The 20,696-nt window shown below is 60.3% G+C and overlaps 1 protein-coding gene and 2 long non-coding RNA genes across 7 annotated transcripts in view; 1 reads left to right on the forward strand and 2 right to left on the reverse strand.

The window, feature by feature from the left end:
• Window positions 1-20,696, reverse strand: part of LOC144321175 (uncharacterized) — a 421,562-nt gene that overhangs the window by 130,261 nt on the left and 270,605 nt on the right. The gene's annotated exons all lie outside the window — the stretch shown is intronic.
• LOC144320214 (uncharacterized) lies at window positions 3,888-6,811 on the reverse strand. Of its 5 annotated transcripts, XR_013385773.1 has the most exons (5): window positions 6,675-6,811; window positions 5,777-5,870; window positions 5,276-5,376; window positions 5,037-5,160; window positions 3,888-4,896 (listed from the first exon to the last, which is right to left on the reverse strand). It is a non-coding gene; the product is annotated as an uncharacterized LOC144320214 (long non-coding RNA). The 5 variants fall into 5 exon arrangements; XR_013385774.1 differs by lacking the exon at window positions 5,037-5,160 and having other exon boundaries at window positions 3,888-4,010; XR_013385775.1 differs by lacking the exon at window positions 5,037-5,160.
• Window positions 7,820-9,885, forward strand: DIO3 (iodothyronine deiodinase 3). Its single transcript, XM_077910631.1, has one exon. It carries the CDS (start codon window positions 7,931-7,933, stop codon window positions 8,843-8,845), a length of 915 nt encoding a protein of 304 aa, XP_077766757.1. The 5' UTR covers window positions 7,820-7,930; the 3' UTR covers window positions 8,846-9,885.

The raw sequence follows: 20,696 nt of genomic DNA on the forward strand, positions 1-20,696 counted from the left end.
AGGGACTTGCCAAGCGCACCGCACCGATCAGCCCACAGTGACTTTTGGACCTCAGGTGCTGTACCCCCCTCCCTGTCCCTGGAGCCCACGGGCCTCTAGCTCTGGGCTGCAAGCAAGGAGGGACAAAGGAGAACCTGAGACCCTCCAGGAACACGTGGTCCCTCAGGACCGGGCTTCCGAGTCAGACAGGCCTGACTCTGGTCCTGCATGGGGGGGCGTGGACCCCAGTGGTTGGCTGGGGTACAACCACCTGCAGCCCCAGGTCCCAGTCCTGCTCCATCCCTGAGCTTTGCAGTCGCTCACCCAGGACTTCCCGGAGCCGAGGGGATGTAAGCAGAGACTGCACAAAAGCTCGTGTGCTGTGCGGGGCGCTGCTTCCCTTCTGTGCCCCTGCCACCCCCACAGGCCTGGGCAAGCCTGCCCGAGGATGAAAGTCGCGGGGCGGAGCCGGGCCATCCTGGATCGGCCAACACCAGCCGACAACCGGGCAGCCAGGGAGCCCGGCAAGGCCAGTGGGCTGCCCACCCCAGTCCGCCGCGTCCCACGGCAGGTGAGAAACAAGCACATGTTGTCACGTGGCTACCCGCTACCCCACGTTACTCTGGCAACGGATGGCCGTCAGAGCCCTTCGTCACCAGGCGAGGCCACCTGCTCTGACACACATCGCTATGCCCCCTGGAGCAACGAGCTTCAGAGAGGCCACGCTGGAGTGGGTGCAGATCCAGAAGCTCTCCTGGGACCCGCCCCCACGGACGAGTCGGTGGGTCCCAGCCTGCCCTCCCTCAGGGAGCCCGTGGTCGGTGAGGGGGACACAGGTAACCAGAGGACTCCGATCCGGTGTTTTAGAAGGTAAGGAGGAGGGGACAGGCATGCAGGCCCTGCAAGATCAGGCCAGTCTCTGCAGCTGGAGGAGGAGGAAACAAGAGGGCCTTCCTGGAGGTGGCCACAGGGTCACCACCCCCATCCCCACCCAGTGGCACCCTGACCCCAGCAGTGCTGGGAAGCTTCCCCCTTGCTAGAACCAGACTGCTGCTGCCACCAACCACCAGATCTACCAGACGCAGCGAAGGAAAAGCAGGCGGGCACAGCCGGCTGCTGCTTCTCGAGCCCTGCGGGCCGCCTGAGAGCCAGCGAAACCCCCTGACGGAGAAGCACCAGAGACCCAAGCCGACAGCCGGGGTCGGGGAGCGGCGCCCTGGTGGCAGCTGTTGAGCACCTGGACACAGCTGTGCCTGAAGGCGTGGCTTCTCCTGGACTCTTGTCAGTGTCTAGAGCCAGTGAATTCCTTCTTAGCTCAAGTGAGTTGGAACTGATTCGGCCCCGTGCAAACCTAAAGGGCCCTATGGAAACACAATTACTGGGGACAGGGAGGTGTGTCCCGGGCCCAAATGGCTTCACAGAGAGGGGCTTCTGTGAGGAGGAAACCCCCAACTTAATGACCTGGCTGTGTCCAGGCAGCGTTCGTTCCAGCAGGACCCTTCGTGTGGAAGGAGGAGACCAAGCTGGTGGGCACCTCAACACGAGCTCCTGAAGTGCCCCGGGGAGCCCCCCGGCCATCCCCAGGGGCGACTGTAACACCAGCGCCCAGGGCCTGGCACGTGGTGGGGCTCGGGGCTGGCTGCACAGCGTCCCCATGCACTGGGCTGTGTACGCACCCCCAAACCTTTCTCATGATAACTCTTCGGCGAGCCAGGGCTGAAAGGTCTGCCCATGTCACAGATCACCGAGACGGAGGCGCAGAGAGTTGGGGCGACTTGCCCGAGATCGCACAGCTGGGCTGTGGCAGAGGGGCTGTGCACACAGAGCGGGGGACATAGCCTTTCCCGCCTTGTGTGTCCTTCACCGGCTCCAGAAGGTCCTATGGGTGATGAGGAGCCGTGGGTGCCCGCGTGTGGAGGGAGGCCCAGAGCGCCACTCCCTGAGCGAGCCCTCCCCTCCCGGGGCCTCGGCCTGGCTGGGGGGCTCCTGGACGACTCACACTGTGTGCCTAGGGCCACCGTGGGAGCCTGGCACGGGCCAGGGCTTCAGGGTGGGGGTCCCAAAGGAACAGAGGGTTCAGGAGGCCGCTCTCAGCCTAAAACACCCCGGGGCTGCGGCGAGGTGTCACCGGCGAGCACACCGTCCATGGCATCACTGGAGCTCTGGCAACGCCCCCCAGGGCCCCCCTCATCTTCCAGCTCTCGAGCCACGGCCTCCTCCCCTGTGACTGACACACACCCCTGCGGGAGGGGGTCCTCCGGGATGATCCCCAGGACTCGGAGACTAAGGCTAGCCCACCTCGGGCCTGGCACAGCCGGATGCCCTTTTAACCCCTGGACATTAGGAATCACAACCACTCAGGTTCGAGGCCTGCGTGAGATCTGCGACGGGTCCAAGGCCCGGGTGGCGGACGTTGAGGCGGGAAGCAGAACTCTCCTCTTACTTTCACCTTCTCCTCTCACGGGTGGGAACCTGGTACTCCGTGGCTTCCCACAAGGGGCTTGAAATGCACCGTGGATCGAGGCTGAGAACAAATAAGCGGACACACACACTCACGCGTGCTCACACACCTGGCATTGCCCTGCACACATGACACATTCATGACATCAGGCTCACCTCTCAGTTGAGAAAACTGGGGCTCGGAGAAGCTAAGGGACTTAGGGTGTCTCTCTGCTGGCTGGTTGTACCCCACCTGTTTCCAGGGAGGGTAATGAATGAACCCAGTAGATGGACTCAAAGTGGCCCTGTACAGTGAGGGTTCAGAGGAGGGGTGGCCCGTCACGCAAGTGGCCCAGCACCCCGCTGGCCCCAAGAGGTCCCCAGGCACCCATACAGGACCTCTGGCTGGTGCCGGCTCCCCTTCCAGAGGGGCCTGGCCGCGCACCAGGGAGCACTGTGGATGCTCGGTTGTGTCTGCACTCGTGGCGGGCACACTAGTGCCCAGGGTTTGAGGGTCGGGAGCACCAAAATGTGAGGGCCCATGGCAGGAGCAGGGCGGACAAAAGAAAAGCTAGGACCAAGTAACAAGGCCACAAGGCCACAGATGCCTTCCATCTTCCAGTGGGGGTCTCACCAGCCCTAAAGCAGCATGCAGGGGCAAGGCAGGTCCTATAAAACCTCCTAGAACCTCCTGGCCTTCTGGAAGGACAGCACAGGGAAAGCATTGGAAAGTAGCCACCCAATCCCCTTGCGGTGCCGATGAGGCCCGAGGGAGGGACGGAACATGTCCCCGTCATACCGTAGGTGGCCTGGCCATCACCTCCTGGCCTTTCCCCTTGGCCAGGAGCTCCGGGCCTCTAGCCCTGGAATGCCACCCGAACCCCTGCTCCATCCAGGCCCTGGGGCTCTGACAAGCTCTCATGGCCTGGCTCCCAACCTGCCCACCCCCCGGGGAAGCCCACCAACTCCCCATTCCTACCTCGAGCTCCCCGGAGGGTGCCAGCCGGGGCCTGCTGTGTGAGGAGGCGCGGAGACCTGCTGTCATAAGGACTCCCCCAAGACCAGACCAGTGAGCCCTCGGCCACTTCTCCCCCGCAGGGAGTCCACCCGGCAGGCCCGGCCACGCTGGAGTCCGGAGAGGCGGGAGAAGTTTGAGAAGTCGTTCTTGAAGCACATGACATGTGTGAGCCCAGTGATGGGAGGCCCAGGTACCTGTGGGAGGCCTGCTCATCCCAGCAAGGGAAACGGATTGGCCCAGTGGCCGGGGGATGGAGGACGCCTTAGACCCCACGCCCACGGGGACTTCCCAGGGACCGTGCTCTCCGCCGCAGGTCCCGTAAGGCCGCACTGGGCGCTGACTGCCCACATGCCCTACCTTGCTCACTGCTGCCAGTAGGCAAAAGGGCAGAACGAAATACCTTGAAATTCTCCAGAAACAAGTTTCCAGTAAGTCCACACCACACCACTCACTCGTTTCACAAAGGTTTATTGGCTTCTCCTGGGTGCCGGGAACAGGTGGCTGCAAAGGATCCCAGCTGAGCTGAGCAATGTGGGGGCAGCAGGATGGGGGTGAAGCACAGCCCCCCTGAGCCCTGCAAGGGAGGAAGGCCCAGGGTGGAAGACACAGGGGGCAGGGAGGACGGGGAAAGTCCTAGCTCCCTCGGGGGTGGGGCAGGCTGAGCCCCGGCAGAGGTGAAGAGGTGGAGAAGGAGGAGGAAGGGAGCGTGAGTGGAGGCTCAGAGGCTGGCAGCGTGTGGGCTTGCCCGGAGGCCCGTGGAAAGGGAAACAGAGGGTCAGTGACCAAGGAGGCTGAGACCGTGCTCAGTCAGAACACGGCCCTGGCTCTCCGACACCTCTGGCCACCTCCTCCCGGGGCTCAGGAGGCGCTCCTGCAGGTGGCCCAGCCTGCCCCGTGGAAGTCTCAGCACCCATCTCCCTGGTCACTGGCAGTTGCTCACCAGGAGGAAAGCAGAGGCTGTGCCCACCCGCCCACTGAGCCTCACACAAGGCACTGGGTGGGGGGTGGACAGAGCCTGGGCAACCCCCCTCCCCAGCCCTCCCTTGCCCCCTGGGAGACAGCCCCGTGAGAATGGCCTGGGAAGCAAGAAAGCCACCCAACCCTCCTTGGCAAAGCCAAGCTCTCGTCGCCTGTCCCCTCCCCCCACCCCCTGTCAAGTGGCTCCTGGACACCAGATGGACCCAGTTCAACTTGTCCTTCCTTTTCTTTCCCCCGCCCGCCCCCTGCTGGAGCCCTGAGAGGGCAGGCAGGAAGGGGGGCAGGCCGAGCCAGACCCCGAGGCTTGGGGGAACGGCCCCAGTTCCAACTCTGGTGACCCCAGCGCACAGCCTGCCAGGCCCACTGGGGCCAGACCTCAGGGCCTTGGACGGAGACTCTCACTGCTGACCCCCCGGGACAGGTCGGGACAAGATGAGCAGCTGGTAGGCAGGGCCAGGGCCAGGGTGAGCTGATGCTGTGCCCTGGGGAGAAGGAAGGAAGGTGGAGCAGGAGCTCTTGGGGAGGCGAAGAGGATTCAGCAGAAGGAGAAGAGGGGGATGGAGTAAAAGCTGCCAAGCCTGGGCCTGGCTTCCAAAGCCCTGGACCTTGGGTCTGTCCTCACCTGCACAGGGGGCTGTGGGAGCCAGATGGGCCTGAGCACCCTGTCCAGTGTTCTGGAACCCTCAGGTATGGAGTGTAGCCTGTCCGCCCAGGAATCAAGCAGAGTCCCCAGAGCAGTGACAGTCCTAGGAATAAGTGCCCGTTCTCCTGAGCCTCCCTGGGGTTGGAGGGAGTGCAGGGTCAGGGGGGCTGGGAGCGCCAGCTGGCAGAGGGGGCCAGAAGGACCAGTCTTATACATACCCCTGAACCACTTCTTCCGCACATCCACCAGCACCGCCACCAGGTCCCAGGCAGCAGAAAAGGCTCTCCCAGCCCCAAAGTGGCTTTTTCACTTTCTGAAACTGAATATGGGAAGGGGGAGGGCTGCCTTCCCCTAATATGGATAGGATGGCTCTATCCCAGCCTCTGTGCCGATGGGGTCAGGGCCCAGGGCCTAGACCAGCAGCCCCCAGCAACCAAGGAATCAGGGCTTGAAAGTTTCTCTGACAAAAGTTGGCATTCCCCTTGTCCCTGCCCCGGAGGGGCAACCCACACCCCCAAATCTCCTCTTAGAGACTTGCCAAGCAGGAGGCTTCTCTTCCTACACTCCCCCCCCTCTCCAAAGTGTGGAGTAGGCAAAGAAAAGAAACGTTGTGCTAACTCAGAGGTGCCCTGGGGAAGAGGGGGCAGCAAATGGGACTCGCCCCCCCCCCCACACACACACCCAGCCAGGTTTGGCTTGGGAGGAATTCTCTAACCCACCTGAAGGACCCCTACCCCGGAGGGGGAGAGGAGCTGTGACCAGGCTGGCTCTCCTCCAGGCAGGGAGTTCCTGGGCTGCGCAGCACCAACATCCCTGCTCCAGACAGCAGAGAAATCGCCAGGCTGAGAGGGGGGGGGGGGGGGCTGCATCCAAGTGCCCCCCACCTTCCACTCTGGGTCTTGACCTGCCGGAGCTACAGGTCCAGAGGCAGCTTCTGGGGCACAGGGTCCCGCCAGGGCCTTGAAAACTGGAGCGGAGGACCTCGGCCCAAGGCGGGGCGCCTACCCCCGCGCCCACCGGGTCCCGCTGGGTCCTGGGGGTCGGGGGGGGTGCTGCCCGCCGTGCAGCTGACCTCTCCGGACCTCCCTCCCCGCCGCCGCGGCCGCGGCCACCGCCACCGCCGCCGCCGCCGGGAGCCATTCGCCCTCGCCCTACGCAGCCCCGCGGGCTCCCACCTCGGCCCAGGGCGCGAGCGCGGTCTCCGTCCCGGGAAGAAGTTCGGCGGCCGGTGCCCGGGGCGCACGGGGCGCGGGCGGCGGCAGCCCCGGGACCCCGCCGCCGGCGCCCGGGAGAGGTCCCCGTTACTGCGAGGGCGGATCGGGAGGCTCGAGGCCCCTGGCCGTGCGCACCTCGCCTGCCCCCGCGCCCAGGCCTCGCCCCGCAGCGCGAGGGGGGCCAAGGCGCAGCGGAGCCCGCGCCCGGCGCCGGGGACCCCAGGGCAGGGCACGTCCCCGCCTCGCCGGCCCCGCGCCCGCGTCTCCGGCCCCGCGCCCGGGCGCAGCGAGGCATCAGAGGGTCCCTGCCTCGGCGGCGGGGCCGACCAGGGCCCCACGGAGTTGGGGAGTTGCCCCGCACCCCTAAAAGCCTGCACACACGCTCTCGGTTGAAAGTACGCACTTTACGCGTCCGGGCGCCTCCGCGGTGAGTCGCGCCGCCGCGCCCGGGGTCGGCGAAGGTGGCTCAGCTCGGGCGCTCCAGTCTCGACGTTCCCGGGGCAGAGAGCAACGTCCGGGGACGCACGGGACGGGTGCGCCCGGCGGCCGGGGCTGCGCCGGGCGAGGCGAGCGGCGGGAGGGGAGCGCTTCGGCGTTCAGGCAACAGCTACCCCTAGTGGGAGAGCCGCCGGGGCCGGGGCCGCCGCCGCCCCGCGCCCGCCGCCCCGCGCCCCGCGCCCCGCGCCCGCCGCCCCGCGCCCGAAGCGCTCGCGGGCGGCCTGGGGCGCAGGCACGGCGCGGCTCCCCCGGCGCTCCCCGGCCCCGGCGCCCGGCGCTCCCCGGCCCGCGGGCCCTGCCCTCCGCGCCTCCCCGCCGCGCCCCGGAGGCCGCTGACCCGAGGACGGCCGCGCCGAGCGGGGACGCGATGGGACGGGGCGGGCGCGGCCGGGCCGGCGCGCGGCGGGCGCGGGCAGCGGCGGGGGGCGCGGGGCGCGGTGCGCGTGGCGGGGCGCTGCGGGGGGCGGCCGTGTGCGAGGCGCGAGTGTGAGCGCGCGCGGGAGGCGGGCGGGCTCCGGGAGGCGAGCGGCGCCCGCGGGCGAACGGGGGAGGCGGCGGGGGCCCAAAGTTGCCTCCCGGCGGGCCCGCGGCCCCGGCGGGGCGGGGGTCGGGGCCGGCGACGCGGCGGCCGCGGCCCCGGGCTCCCGCGGCACCTGGGCAGCGGCCCCGCACGAGCAGCAGCGGCGGGGGCGGCGTTGGCGGCGGCGCGCGGGAAGCGAACCGGAGCTCCGGCGCGGCGCGGCGGCCGCCGGGGAGCTCGCCTCAGGTGCGCGGCGAGGGGGGCGCGGGCCGGCGGCGGGCGGCCAGGAGCGAGGCCGCGCGCTGCGCTCGCGCGGGCGGGAGCCGCGGGATCTCCCCGGCGGACGCCCGGGTGCCCGGTGCGGCTCGCCGTCCTGGGCGGCAGCGGCGCCCCGCGCCCCGCGCCCCGCGCCCCCCGCCCCCGAGCGCCGGCTCCGCGGCCCGCCCCGCCCCGCCCCCGCCCCCGCCGGCCCCCGGCCCGGCCGCCCCGCCCCCGGCCCCCGATTTCTAAGGCATTGGCCGCGCCGCCGGGCGATCCCTCCGGGCTCAAGTTGCAAGGGGGCGGGCCCGGGCCGGAGGTGGAGTCTCCCGCCAATTGAAGCCTCGGGTATAAAGCGAGCTCCCCGCACGGCCGAAGCGCAGATGCCTCGCCAGGCCGCCCCGCGGTGGGCCGTGGGGGACGGTAGCGGGCCCCAGGGGGCTCCGGGGGCTGCAGCCACCATGCTCCGCTCCCTGCTGCTTCACTCCCTGCGGCTCTGCGCCCAGACGGCCTCGTGCCTCGTGCTCTTCCCGCGCTTCCTCGGCACGGCCTTCATGCTCTGGCTGCTCGACTTCCTGTGCATCCGCAAGCATTTCCTGGGCCGCCGCCGCCGCGGTCAGCCCGAACCGGCCGTGGAGCTCGACAGCGACGGCGAGGAGCTGCCCCCCGACGACCCGCCCGTCTGCGTGTCCGACGACAACCGCCTGTGCACCCTGGCGTCGCTGAAGGCGGTGTGGCACGGCCAGAAGTTGGATTTCTTCAAGCAGGCGCACGAGGGCGGGCCAGCCCCCAACTCCGAGGTGGTCCTGCCCAACGGCTTCCAGAACCAGCACATCCTTGACTACGCGAGAGGAAACCGCCCGCTGGTTCTCAATTTCGGCAGCTGCACCTGACCACCGTTCATGGCGCGCATGAGCGCCTTCCACCGCCTGGTCACCAAGTACCAGCGCGACGTCGACTTCCTCATCATCTACATCGAGGAGGCGCACCCCTCGGACGGCTGGGTCACCACAGATTCCCCCTACAGTATCCCGCAGCACCGAAGCCTGGAGGACCGGGTCAGCGCGGCTCAGGTACTGCAGCAAGGTGCGCCCAGCTGCTCTCTCGTCCTCGACACCATGGCCAACTCCAGCAGCTCGGCCTACGGGGCCTACTTCGAGCGCCTCTATGTAATCCAGAACGGCACCGTCATGTACCAGGGCGGCCGCGGCCCCGACGGCTACCAGGTGTCTGAGCTGCGCACCTGGCTGGAGCGCTATGATGAGCAGCTGCACGGCGCTCAGCCGCGGCGAGTGTAAACAATCATTGGACAGTTGACTGAACTTGGCGGGCGATGCCTTCGAGCCTTCGAAGCCCACGTGCAAATGCCCCAAACGAGTCAGATTTGCCGAGGGCCCAGGGACACAGCTGTGCTGAGCCAGGGATGGCTGGCTGAGTCTGCGCCCCCAGCCAAGCTACCTGAAAATTCCCCGCACGGACTCTGGCTGTGACTGCCCCTCACCTGTACCTGCCTGGCGGGCTGGAAATCCCCTTCTGAACTCGAGGCCACCCTCGCCTGGGTCCTCCCCCGCCCCCACACTTGTCCCCGCAGAGGCCCCTGCCTCTCTCACGTCCCCCCCCCCCCAGAGAGAAGAGCCAGCGTGCCCTCAGCCGGGGCGCAGAGGGGCCCCTCGCGTAGAGACAGGCCATGCGCACCCTGAGCGCAGCGGGGTTCCAGCAGCGCCAACGGCTGGCCCTAGTTGCCTGGCACCCACACCTGTCGTTTGCAGGGAGGGGATGCCCTGCTGCTTTTGTGTCTATTTCTTGTCCCTGAGTTGGGGGTGGGGGCTTGGGATGGGGAAGGGTGGGCAGGGTTGTTCCCCCCCCCCTTATTTTGGGTGCTGGCGAGCCCCACTGCTGATGACGAGCCGCCTCTAACTGGTCTTGACCACGAGCTGGTTCTGAGTTGCAGGGGGGCTTGCAGCGGCGCCTAAAACGAGAGGGGGAAAGTACTCTGGGTTTCTGTGAGGAAACCACCATCAAGGGGTGGAAGCGGGGGGTTGGGGTACTGTTTCGGGACCAGAGGAAGCCGGCTTGAGAGGCGCTGGCGAGGTTCGCAGCGCCCCAGGGAGAAGGAAGAGGCTGGGGCTCCTGGGAAACGGAAACGGGGTGTGGGTGGAGGAGTCCGGGAGAAGGGGAGATCAGGGGAGAGCCTGGAGACCCCCAGCGAGCTGCCGACTGTGGGGCCAGGAGGTGGGAGGCCCCTGATTCCAAGGCCATTTTTGAGTGTTTTGCTGGAAATACTCCCTGTATATAAACTTCTTTTACGCTACAATAATAAAAGCTTGAAGTAAACTGCTTTCGGGTTGCCTTTGGTCCCTTTATTTTTTTTTCTTTCCTCTGAATAGCGGCAGGAATTAAACACAAATCTCTGCCTCGCGTCCCCATAGTGACCCTGGGGGGAAGGGTGGCTGCGAGAAGCCGACGCTGGCAGGGGCGCAGGAGGGCAAAGCACACGTAAAGGGGTGCGTGACGGTGCCCAAGGGGGTACACATGCACGCACACACCCACGGTGGGGAATGTGGGATTGGGAGGAAAAACCGAGAAGCGGAGCCGGGCGGGGTCCTGGAAGGAGGCGGGAGAGGCAAGGGGGTCCTTACTTGTCGCCGCGCGCGCTTGCGCTCACGCACAATTACAGCTGCCCCTGCAGCCGCCCGTCTAACTTCCCCGAGCGTCCGATGGTGCGGGGGAGGGGGCGGGGTGGAGGTGAAGTGGGGCTGTGGACCAGGTAGGACTGCGCTCCCGACCACCGCGGGCGCCTCGGCGCACCTGGCTCCTCCCTGGCCCCCTTCCCGCACCTGGCTCCTCCCCGGCCCCCTTCCGCACCCGGCTCCTCCCCAGCCCTCTTCCCGCAGCCCGCTCCTCCCCACCCCCCTTCCCGCACCTGCAGAGTCGTCTCCCCCTACCCTCCAATCCCCGCCTGGCTGCTGGGGTCCGCGGGAGGTGCGACTAGCACAGCGTACGAAGGCGGAGGGAGGGGACACGGGGAGGGGAGGGCGGGCTTGCAGCGCCACCGCTCCAGGAGAAACACCTACTGCGGGGCGGGGGTGGGGTGCGGTGCGACCCCCGCCCGGGACACCGCCCACCCCCACCCCCCCCGCGCCCCTCCTCCGCTTCCCCAAGTTGGAGCCAGACCTCGCCACCACCATCCGCGACGCGCTCGGGGCTTGGGAAGTGGAGAAGGGGAGCGAGATGGAGTCGCGGAGAGAGACCGGAAAGAGGGGGATGGCTGTTGCGGGGACGGGGGCTGGTGGGAAGGGGGGCCTCGGCGTTTGGCACCGCTCGGCGCCCGCAGCCCCGGCCGGGCGCTCCCGCGCGACCTCGGCCCTCGCTGTGTCCCCTGCTGCTCCCTGGGGGAGGGAGACGCTGGGAGCACGGATTAGCGCGGCCCCCACCTCGCTCTGCTAGCGACACCTGGAGCGGAACAGTGGGGTGGGGGGAGCGCTGGGGCGCGAGTCTGCAGATCCGGAGTGGGGGGAGCGGGGCAGCCGAACTTCTCCGGCCCCGGGAACCCAGCACCGTCCGGGTCTCGGGATGCAAGGAGAGAGTGTTAGCTAGTGAGCGCCCGAGTGTGAGCGGCGCGCGCGTGAAGGAGAGGGGAGGGCAGGAGGGGGTCTGCAGAGGTGAGGGGGTGCAGCGGGCGGGCGGATGAGAGGCCCCTGCTCCACCGACACCGCCTCCAAGCCCGCGCCCAACCCCCACGCTGCTCCTTTGCGAAAAGTTTTTGGAGCTGACACCCTGAGCTGGGGTTTTCTTTTCTTTTCTTTTTTTTTTTTTTTTTTTTTTTTTTTTTTTTTTTTTTGCTTCAAAAGTCTTTAAATTGAAAAAATAACTTTTAAGAAAAAATTGGCACAGATGGTATTTCTGCATCTCCTCCCCTCCCCCTCCTCCCGCGCGCTGCTTCTCACCCCAAAACCCCCCGGGAAGAATCCGGAGCCAGCCGCACGGACGCGGCTGGGCGCCGAGGAGGGCCTGCCCTGGGCTGCGGCAGGCGCTGGCCCCGGTGGGGATGCGGTGGCCCGGAGGGCAGCGGAGGGCGGCCCGGGACCGCACAGCCCGCTGCCGCCGCCCCTCGCGCCGCCCGCCGCCTGGGGTCTAGCCGGAGCCCCTGGGCGACCTCCCTCCCCGCGGAGCCCGCCCCCCACCCGACCTCCTCCGGCTTCCCGGGCCGCAACTCGGACCTGCCGCTCCCGCCCCTGCCCACGCGGCCGCCTCGCTGCGGCTCCAGGGAGGGGGTTCGGGCACCCCCCTCCATTTCACTTTTCCCTTCTCCCTCCCACTCTCCCTTCTTCCCCTTCATCTTTGCTTTTTCTCTCCTCCTTTTCCCTCGTTCCTTCCTTTCTTATCTTCTTCTCTTCCCTCTCCTCCTTTAAAAACCTCTCCTTCTTATAAAAATAGTGCGTGCTCATCGAGGAAAACTCAGAGGAGTCCGGGGAAAATAAAAGCAACCCAAGGTAACCTCAGGGGGTGAGCGCTTTTCGAACGTGCCTCTCCCTGTCCCCCCACATTTGTAAATACATACTTTAATAACAAGAGCGCGATGCTCCTTTTGTAGCCTGACATTAATTTTTGACTCCTGGTACCCTCCTTCCCAGGTCAATAAAGAAGTCTGGCATGGCACCGCTGCCACACCGTCAAATGGACAGCGAGGGATGGCTCCAGGGCGCTTCAGGTGTGAGGCTCACTGCCCAGAAACGCAGTGAGCAACGTGTGCACACGGCCCGGCACCACTTTACCGCAGCAGCGTGCCTTACAGGGAAATGGCTGGGTCAAAACACATGCACATCTTTAAAGATGTCTGGTTTGCCATATTTTGCTAAACTGCCTTCCAGAAAGTCTACTTGATTTCAATGTTTTGCGTCTTCCCAGTGCTGTCTCTTCTTCATTTTTAAGTGAAAAATACGAAGATAATACATAAATCCATTCTCGGTATTAAATTTTAAATACAGAGGAAGGGAGAGCAGAAAAAAATACAGACCTCACTTAGAGCAGGCTTTTTCAAACTGCCCTGCGGGACCAAGCGGAGGGTCATGAAATCAACTTACCAGATTAAGTCAAGCATTTTCTAAGAAAGGAGAGAAAATAAATACAATGTAACTACCAGCATACATTTCACCTAGGGTAATCTAGTTTCTGAAACTTCTGTTTCAAGGGTGTGTGTGTGTAAATGTGTGTGTGTGTGTGTGTTTACAAGCTGGCTGATGTGAAATGTATTTCTCCTGAAGGAGGAATCAAAAACGTTTGGAAAGGTCTGCAAGCCGCCACGACAAAGTTCCCATTTATCAGGGATACCCTCCTGAACTGTGGGGTGTGTTTCTTCCAGACTCTACTTCGCCTACTGACAATGGTATGTGAGTACATTCCCAGATATAGGTTCCATAATCAGGATCACGATGCACAGTACTTGATGACGGCCCCCACCACCCACACACACCTTTCTCCTGCCAGTCCCTACCCGACACCCTTTACCCATCCATACATCTAGTCCAAGCAGCTCGGTGCTTGCGGGCCAGCTTGTGCCAGATGCGTGGGATGCCTGGGCCCCCACCCACACCCCGGGAGGAACTCTGCCCTCCAGGAGGGCTGGATCAGTGGGGAGGAGGGGGCGAGACAGCCATTATTCTTATGGGGATTTTATTTTTTTTAAGATGTATTTATTTATTTGAGAGTGAGAGAGAGCCTGGGGGGAGGGGCAGAGGGAGAGGGAGACAGAACATCAGGCAGACTCTGTGCTGAGCACGGAGTCCTTCCAGGGCCTCGATTTCATGACCTGAGCCGAAACAAAGTCAGACACGTCACCGACTGCACCAGCCAGGCACCCAGTGTTCCTACTGTTACCATCACCATCATCCTCGTCGTTAGTGCTCCTGAGGTCCGCTGTGGGCTTGGCAGCACGGTGTGGGGAGAGGGAGGAGGGCATTCAGAGAGCTCATACAGAGGGTCTCGCCTGCCCCTCAAAGGCACAAGTGCCTCGTCTCGGAAGACACAGAGAGAAGGGCGTCCCTGGTGCAAAAGGCCAAAAGGACAAGTTGTGTTGGAAAATCAAACAACCCCCAGTGTGGCTCAGGGCAGAGGTGCAGGGGAGGCAGAGGGGTGATGAGGAGCGTCGGGGCCACCTGGGGAGCCTGGGGATGACATCTTGGGGTCTCTGGTGAGCCTCAGGGATTGGGGCCTCAAACAGGAGAGCAGGAAAGTCAGAGGGGAGGGGAAGGAACAGCAGACACCTGGGGATGGGGGTGGGTGGGCATGCCATCCTGTCACCACTGACTGACACCACCTGTGCACTTGCAGGAGTCAGGCTGCCTCTGCCTTTGACCCAGCAACTGTCCCCTGGGCACCTACCCCAAGGAGACAGTCAGACTACCAGGCACAGAGGGAGGGAGGTATCCTCTGGGTACCGCCTTATGCCATGCAGACACCCCTCTGCGGAGAAGTCATGTCCCAAATCATGGCACTACCCATGGGTAGAACAGTAAGAAGTGAAATCTGAAGGTTTGCTCTAGGGGCTGGGCACCAGGCAAAGGGCTGCACCAGGGTTATTCATTTTGGTCATCCTAAGATCCCTCTTAGACAAATACAATTATTAGCCCCACTTCACTGATGAACAGACTGAGGCTTGGCGTGGTCGGAGACAGCTGGGCCAAGGTGTTACGGGCTGAATTGTGTCCTCCTCCAAAGTTCACACACTGAAGTCCCTAGTACCTCAGAATGTGACCTTATTTGGAGATAGGATCTTACAAGAGCTTAGGTTAGGATGAGGTCACTGGGGCGGGCGGGCCTTGATCCAGTACATTGGTGTCCTTAAAAGAAGAGATTGGGACCCAGGTGCACAGGGGGATGGCCATGTGAGGACACAGAGAGAAGGCAGCATGCCAGAGAGAGCCCCCCACTGACCCCTGGATCTCCAATTTGCAGCCTCCAGACCTGTGAGGAAATATTCTGTTGTTTCAGCGCCCCCAGCCCCCAGCCCCCACGCGGGGTACTTTGTTATAGCAAACTGACATACGGGCCATGCGTGGACGACTAAGTGACTCTGACCACAGGCCCCTGTGACCCCAGTGCCGGGGGGTTAACACCAGGCTGCACCGCATCATTCAAGTGGCCAAAATGCGTCAGGACACTTGAGATGTCCCCAACCCGGACCAGGTCCTCCCTCTGTAGTTACGTGAAAATGCAGCTTATAGGACAGTGGGTCTGAATTGGGCAGTGACTGTGCGTGCTCTTTTTTTAATATCTGCAAAGACACACACACAGGCAGCTCTAGAAAAATCTACCCCGAGGAATTCACAGTAGCTGTCTTTGTGTGGGTGGGATTATGAGTGTTTTCTTACTTTCTTCTTGTTGCTTGTCTGTAGCCTCTGATTTTTCTGTAGTGAATGTGTATTGCTCTTATGACAGAAAAATAAAACTAAAAACAGCAAAAAATCAGTGGCTGTGGCAAGTAGGAACCTGGAGACAGGGAGGCCAGGGCAGATAGAGGATCTGGCTGGAGGTGGTGAGCTCTGAGCCAGGTTCCCTGGGTGGGAGGTGAAAGTATTAGGGGACAAATGGGAGGGAAAAAGGGGGGGGGGGTAGGGTTGCTGAATAAAACACAAGAAATAAAACACAAGACACCCCATTAAATTCGAATTGTAGATAAACAACAAATTTTTTAATATAAGTATGTCCCAAATAGTACACGGGATGCACTTATACTTAGTGAGATGATTATTATTATTCATTGTTTATCTGAAATTCAAGTTTAATTGGACATTCTGGGTTGTTTCTTTGTTTTAAATGTGACAATCCTAAGTATGGGTGGGGGGCAAAGGTGGACAATAGGACAACCTCTCTGAGGTTCTGTTCGTGGTGACCTCACAGCTCAAAGGGCCTCAAAGTGTGCAATAGATGGAGCCAAAGTCTCTAAGACCCTCTGTTCTGTGTTCCCCTGGGGACATACAGAAGCCCCCAAAGTCTCCGGAGACTGCATCTGGTGAGCCAAGGAGGAAGGGACACCAGCCCTGCCAGCTGATGATTTGCAGGGCCCAAAGCAAAATGAAAATGCAGGTCCCCTTGTTCAAGACCAGGGCAAAAGTGCCATTAAAGGTACAAAATATAAAGCTTTTGCCTTTCTTTCATGGTACCTCAACTTGTCGTGGTGCTTCTTTCCTCTTTGACAGCATTATAAAAAAAAAAAAAGAAAAATTAACATTTTAAGTTATGTAACATTTTAAATTATGTATTAGCCTGGGGTCTCCAGAGAAACAGAGCCAGTAAGATATAGGGAGAGACTTACTTTAAGGAATCGGTTCACGTGATTATGGGAGCTGAGAAGTCTGGGATTTGCCGTCGGGGGACAGAGACCCAGGAGAGTTGTTAAGGTCAGTTCCGGTCCAGGCCTGAGTTTGAAGGCAGAAGACCAATGGCCCAGCCCCGACGCAGTCGGACCAAGAGATCAAACTCTCCCTTCCTCAACCTTTTGTCCTATCCAGGCCCTCAACTGATGAGAGGAGGCCCACCCACACCAGGCAGGACGATCTGCTCCACGCAGTCTACTGATGCAAACGTTCATCTCAGCTAGAAACACCCTCACAGACACGCCCAGAATAATGTGTGACCAAATAGCGGGGCACCCCATAGCCCGGCCAAGTGGACGCCTAAAATCAGCCACCACGAATCAGGAGCACGGGTTTTACCATTCGCCTCTCCTGTTTTAAATGCAGGTAAAAGAGCATTGACCCTGCACGTGGAACCTCTGACATTACAGCTTGCCTCGCATGGCTTGTGCTCATGTGTGCCCCTCATCCTTGCCCGAGCACAGCAGATGCTACACAAAGTTGACTCATCTGATTTCAGCTCACTTCTTGCCAGGGCACACTTTACCAACGCTCGTGGCCATCAGTTTGCTGATAAGAAAGGAGGCACAGCAAGAAACGGGGCCACGAGGTGCCCCATCTCTCTCTTTCCACTGTGCCACCCCTCTGGGGGCACAGGGCTCACACCTCCCACACACAGGTACCTTGAATCGCTCTGAGTCTCATGGAGCTTCCATGTGTTGCGGGTTCACTGACATCCGTGCTCGTGGGGCATCACGGATGGTACGTGTGAAGACCTGCAGAGAACAGGGCCACGCACACCACCCTACCTCCTCCGCTCACGCACGTCCTCCAGTGCCCCGTCCAACTTCACTTACAAAACACAGTGCAGACACAAAAATCATTCAGAATTCCAGGGCAGTGACAGGAGAGCATTAAATCAAGTGTGCACTCCTTCAAGTGAGGGGCACTGGACAGAGGCCCAGGATGCACACCCAGGAAGCCTCCCCGATCATCAGTCCAGACCTGCATGCAGCCCACTCATTCACACACTCAGGCACACACCGGCTGTGGGTCTGGGGAGTGGGGTCAGCTCCTTCCATCAGCAGAGGGGGGGGCACACTACGGTTGCTCTCAGTTCTCTGGGAGGAGAGTGAAGCTCATCGGTGTTAGCCAATGTCCCCAGGACACACCCCTCCGGCCTCCAAAGCCATGCCCTTGGCTCTTCCCACTGTACTTCACTGCTTATAGGGTGGCCAACCCCTTGATGGCCATTTGCTTGCCTGGGCCAGGGGCTGTGAAGATGCTCACCACCACAGTGCCCTAGGACTGTGCTGGCACAGGCAGGCTTGGCCAGAGGCAGAGGCAGGGCACAGGGAGAAGGGTAGAAGAAGGTGCCAGGAAGAGGAAGGTACATGTATAAAGGCCAAGGAACAGCACAGCTCATGAGATGCAGTGCAGGTGTGTGTTTGCATGCAAGTGAGTGTGTGAGCTTGTATGAGACGTACATGACTTCACTCTCCAGAACCTCACTGAGCCCCTGATACCCACCAGGCCTGTATCCATACAAAGGTCCCATCCTAACAGAGCAACAGAGCTCATTGGAGAGACAGAAACCACCAATGCAGGAAGCCCGGGATCTGGGTAACCCGAGGGTGGGCTTCCTGGTAGAGGTGTATCACGGAGGACTGGAAGCTCAGGTGGGAAGAGCCTCAGGGGTGGAAAGAATGACGTGTGTGGAGTCTTGGCAGCAAGAACATCCTGGCAGGTTTGGGCAACGGCAGTCAAGTCCATGGGGCCCAGGAGGGGGCAGGCAGGGATGAGAGGTGAGGCTAGAAGGCCTTATGTGGAGCTGACGCTTTACCCTGAAGGCCCTGGGGAGAGGCAAGAAGCAGAGAGGGGAGGGGACAAGCCTCCTTCCAGGGTGGCTGTACAAAGCGGTGACTGGATCACCTGAAGGAAGGAACTGGGCTCCAGCCCTGGTCGGGCCACAGCCCTGCCCTCTGGGGCCTGAGCTTCCGACCCCCACCCTCACCCCCACCCCTACCCCTACCCTCTATGCTGGACCCGATCACACTGCTGTAGGGCTGCCTGCACTCTTGAATCCCCATGATCCCTTTCCCAGAGAAAGCACTCAAGCCCTCTCCGACCCACCCCCACCTGTGTTTGCACTCCATCCCACACAGCAGCCTGGGGTGGGGACACCCTCCTCCGCAGACAGTGCGGAACCAGAAACCACACAGCCCCATCTTATAGGCAATGCACTGGGGTCCCAGGGAAGGTTCACCTCCAGAAAAGTATTGGGTGCAAGAGTTTGCATGTTGCTATTCTTCCCAGATTTGTCTGTAAACCCAGCAGGGGTCCTGGAGCTTCTCCCAGCATCCACGTGAAAGAGAAGGACCAGGATTGGTCACATGAATTATTGGAGAAGAAAGAATTGGAGGACACGTTGTGCATCCATTCATTCCTTCGGCAAATATTTATTCCAGGCCTGAAAGGAGCCATGATTCCTGCTCCACAGGAACAGAACCCGCAAAGTCCTGCCCAGATGGAGGGCGCACTCGGGTTAGGAGAGAACAATAATAAACAGTTTTGGGTGGTAATAATCAACAAATCAATTCTGAACAGCAAAAAATGCTCACTATTTATTGCTCTCTCACTCTTCCATAGGGTCACCCCCAACACCTAGTGGCTTGAAACAATAGCATTCCCATCCCCGCTCGCAGCTCTGAAGGCTGAGCGGGCTCTGCTCAGTGGACTCACCCAGGGTCTTTCAGGCCGTTGCAGCCAGTTGGGAGCTAAGGCCAGGACAACTCAAAAGCTTCCTTATTCACATTTCTGGTGACAATGACCAGCTGCCAACTGGGAACTTCCTGAAACTGAGGCTGAAATACCTATGTGGGGTCCCTCCTTGTCACCTGGGCTTCGTATTATATGAGCTGGGCTCCAAAAGCATGCATCCCAAGAGAGTAAAGCAGAAATGCATGGCACTCTTATGACTTAGGAGGTTATATAGCATCACTCTGCAAAGTCTGTTTGTCCAGGTAGTCACAGAAGTCCGTCTGCTGGAGGGGAGGGGACACAGACTCCCACCATTTGATGGAAGATGTGCCAAAGTCACACAGAGGGAGTGGGCTACATTTGGAAAAAAACATCCCATCACAGCCAGGGTAGGGGAGCAGAGTCATTTGCAAAGTAATAATAAAAAAGCAAAGGAATGGCCCAGGAAAGACAAACAGACCCCAGGACCGAGCAGAGAACCCAGAGAGACACTCATGCCCGAGTCAGCACACCATATATAATGAAGGGGTGTCAGCAATCAGTGAGCCCAAGCACCAGTGGGGAGGAAATTACATTGTATCCCTGTCACACACAACACAGAAGACTAAATTGCCAGTGGGATAAAGACTTGCACTGGAATGCAAACTGTTACAACTTTTAGAAGAATATGTAAAAGAGTACTTTATGCCACAATGAGATACCACCTCACACCCATCAGGATGGCTACTATCAAACAAACAAACAAAAAAAGCTGAAAATAACAAGTGTTGGATGTAGAGAGGATGCAGAGAAGTTGGAGCCCTCCTGCGCTGCTGGTGGGAATGTAAAATGGTGCAGCTGCTGTGGAAAACAGTGTGGGGTGCCCCCCAAAATTATGTAAAATTTGATCCACCAATTCTACTGGGTATCTACTCAAAAGAATAGAAAAGAGAGTCTTAAATACATATTTTAAGACCCATATGCATAGCAGCACTCTTCATAGGAGCCAAAAGGTAGAAGCAATCCAAGTGTCCATGGATAAATAAAATGTGGTCGATCCATACAATGGACTACTATTACTCAGCCTTTAAAAAGAAGAAAAATTCTGACACTTGCTACACCATGAGGACTTTATGTGAAGGGAGATAAGGAAGTCACAATAGAATAAATCCTGTGTGGGGCACCTGGGCGGCTCAGTGGTTGAGCTTCTGCCGTGGGCTCAGGGCGTGATCCCGGGGTCCCGGGATCGAGTCCCACATTGGGATCCCCACAGGGAGCCCACTTCTCCCTCTGCCTGTATCTCTGCTTCTCTCTGTGTGTCTCTCCTGAATAAATAAATAAAATATTTTTTAACAAAAGAGTAAATCCTGTGTGATTCCCCTTGGATGAGGTGCCAGGAGAGGTCAAATCCATAGAGCAGAAAGGGGAGCAGAGAGGCGGTAATGGGGGGAGGGCGAGGGGATGGGAGCTAGTTGTTGTACGGGAACAGGGTTTTTGCTCAAGGAAATGAAAAGTTCTGGAGATGGATGAGGGGATGGTTGAACAGCAGTGTTTACAGTGGTTAAGATAGTAAGCTTTATGTTGTATGTGTGTTACCACAATTAAAAATGTATATACATGCACACACACATGCAATTAAAAAAAAAAGAACAGCTCTATGTTCTTAAGATGGGAAAATTTTCCTATTTAAAAAAGAAAAAACAGGGACACCTGGGTGGCTCAGTGGTTGAGGGTCCGCCTTTAGCTCAGGGAGTGGTCCCAGGGTCCTGGGATTGAGTCCCACATGGGGCCTGCTTCTCCCGCTGCCTGTGTCTCTGCCTCTCTCTGTGTGTGCATCTCATGAATAAATAAATAAAAATCTTTAAATAAAATAAAATAAAATAAAAAAGACAAACATAAAGGAGATAGTGCTATATGACAAAATTAAAATCTTCTCTGTAAGCAAAGATGCTAAACAGTTGAGACTCGCGTCCTGATAGTCACACCTGTCCCTCCAGACCCGTCGCACACCTGTCCAGACTCTGCAGCTCTTCTCCGGGCTCTGTGGGCTGGGTCT

The sequence above is a fragment of the Canis aureus genome, chromosome 9, assembly GCF_053574225.1.
Source record: "Canis aureus isolate CA01 chromosome 9, VMU_Caureus_v.1.0, whole genome shotgun sequence".
Taxonomy (NCBI): Eukaryota; Metazoa; Chordata; class Mammalia; order Carnivora; family Canidae; genus Canis; species Canis aureus.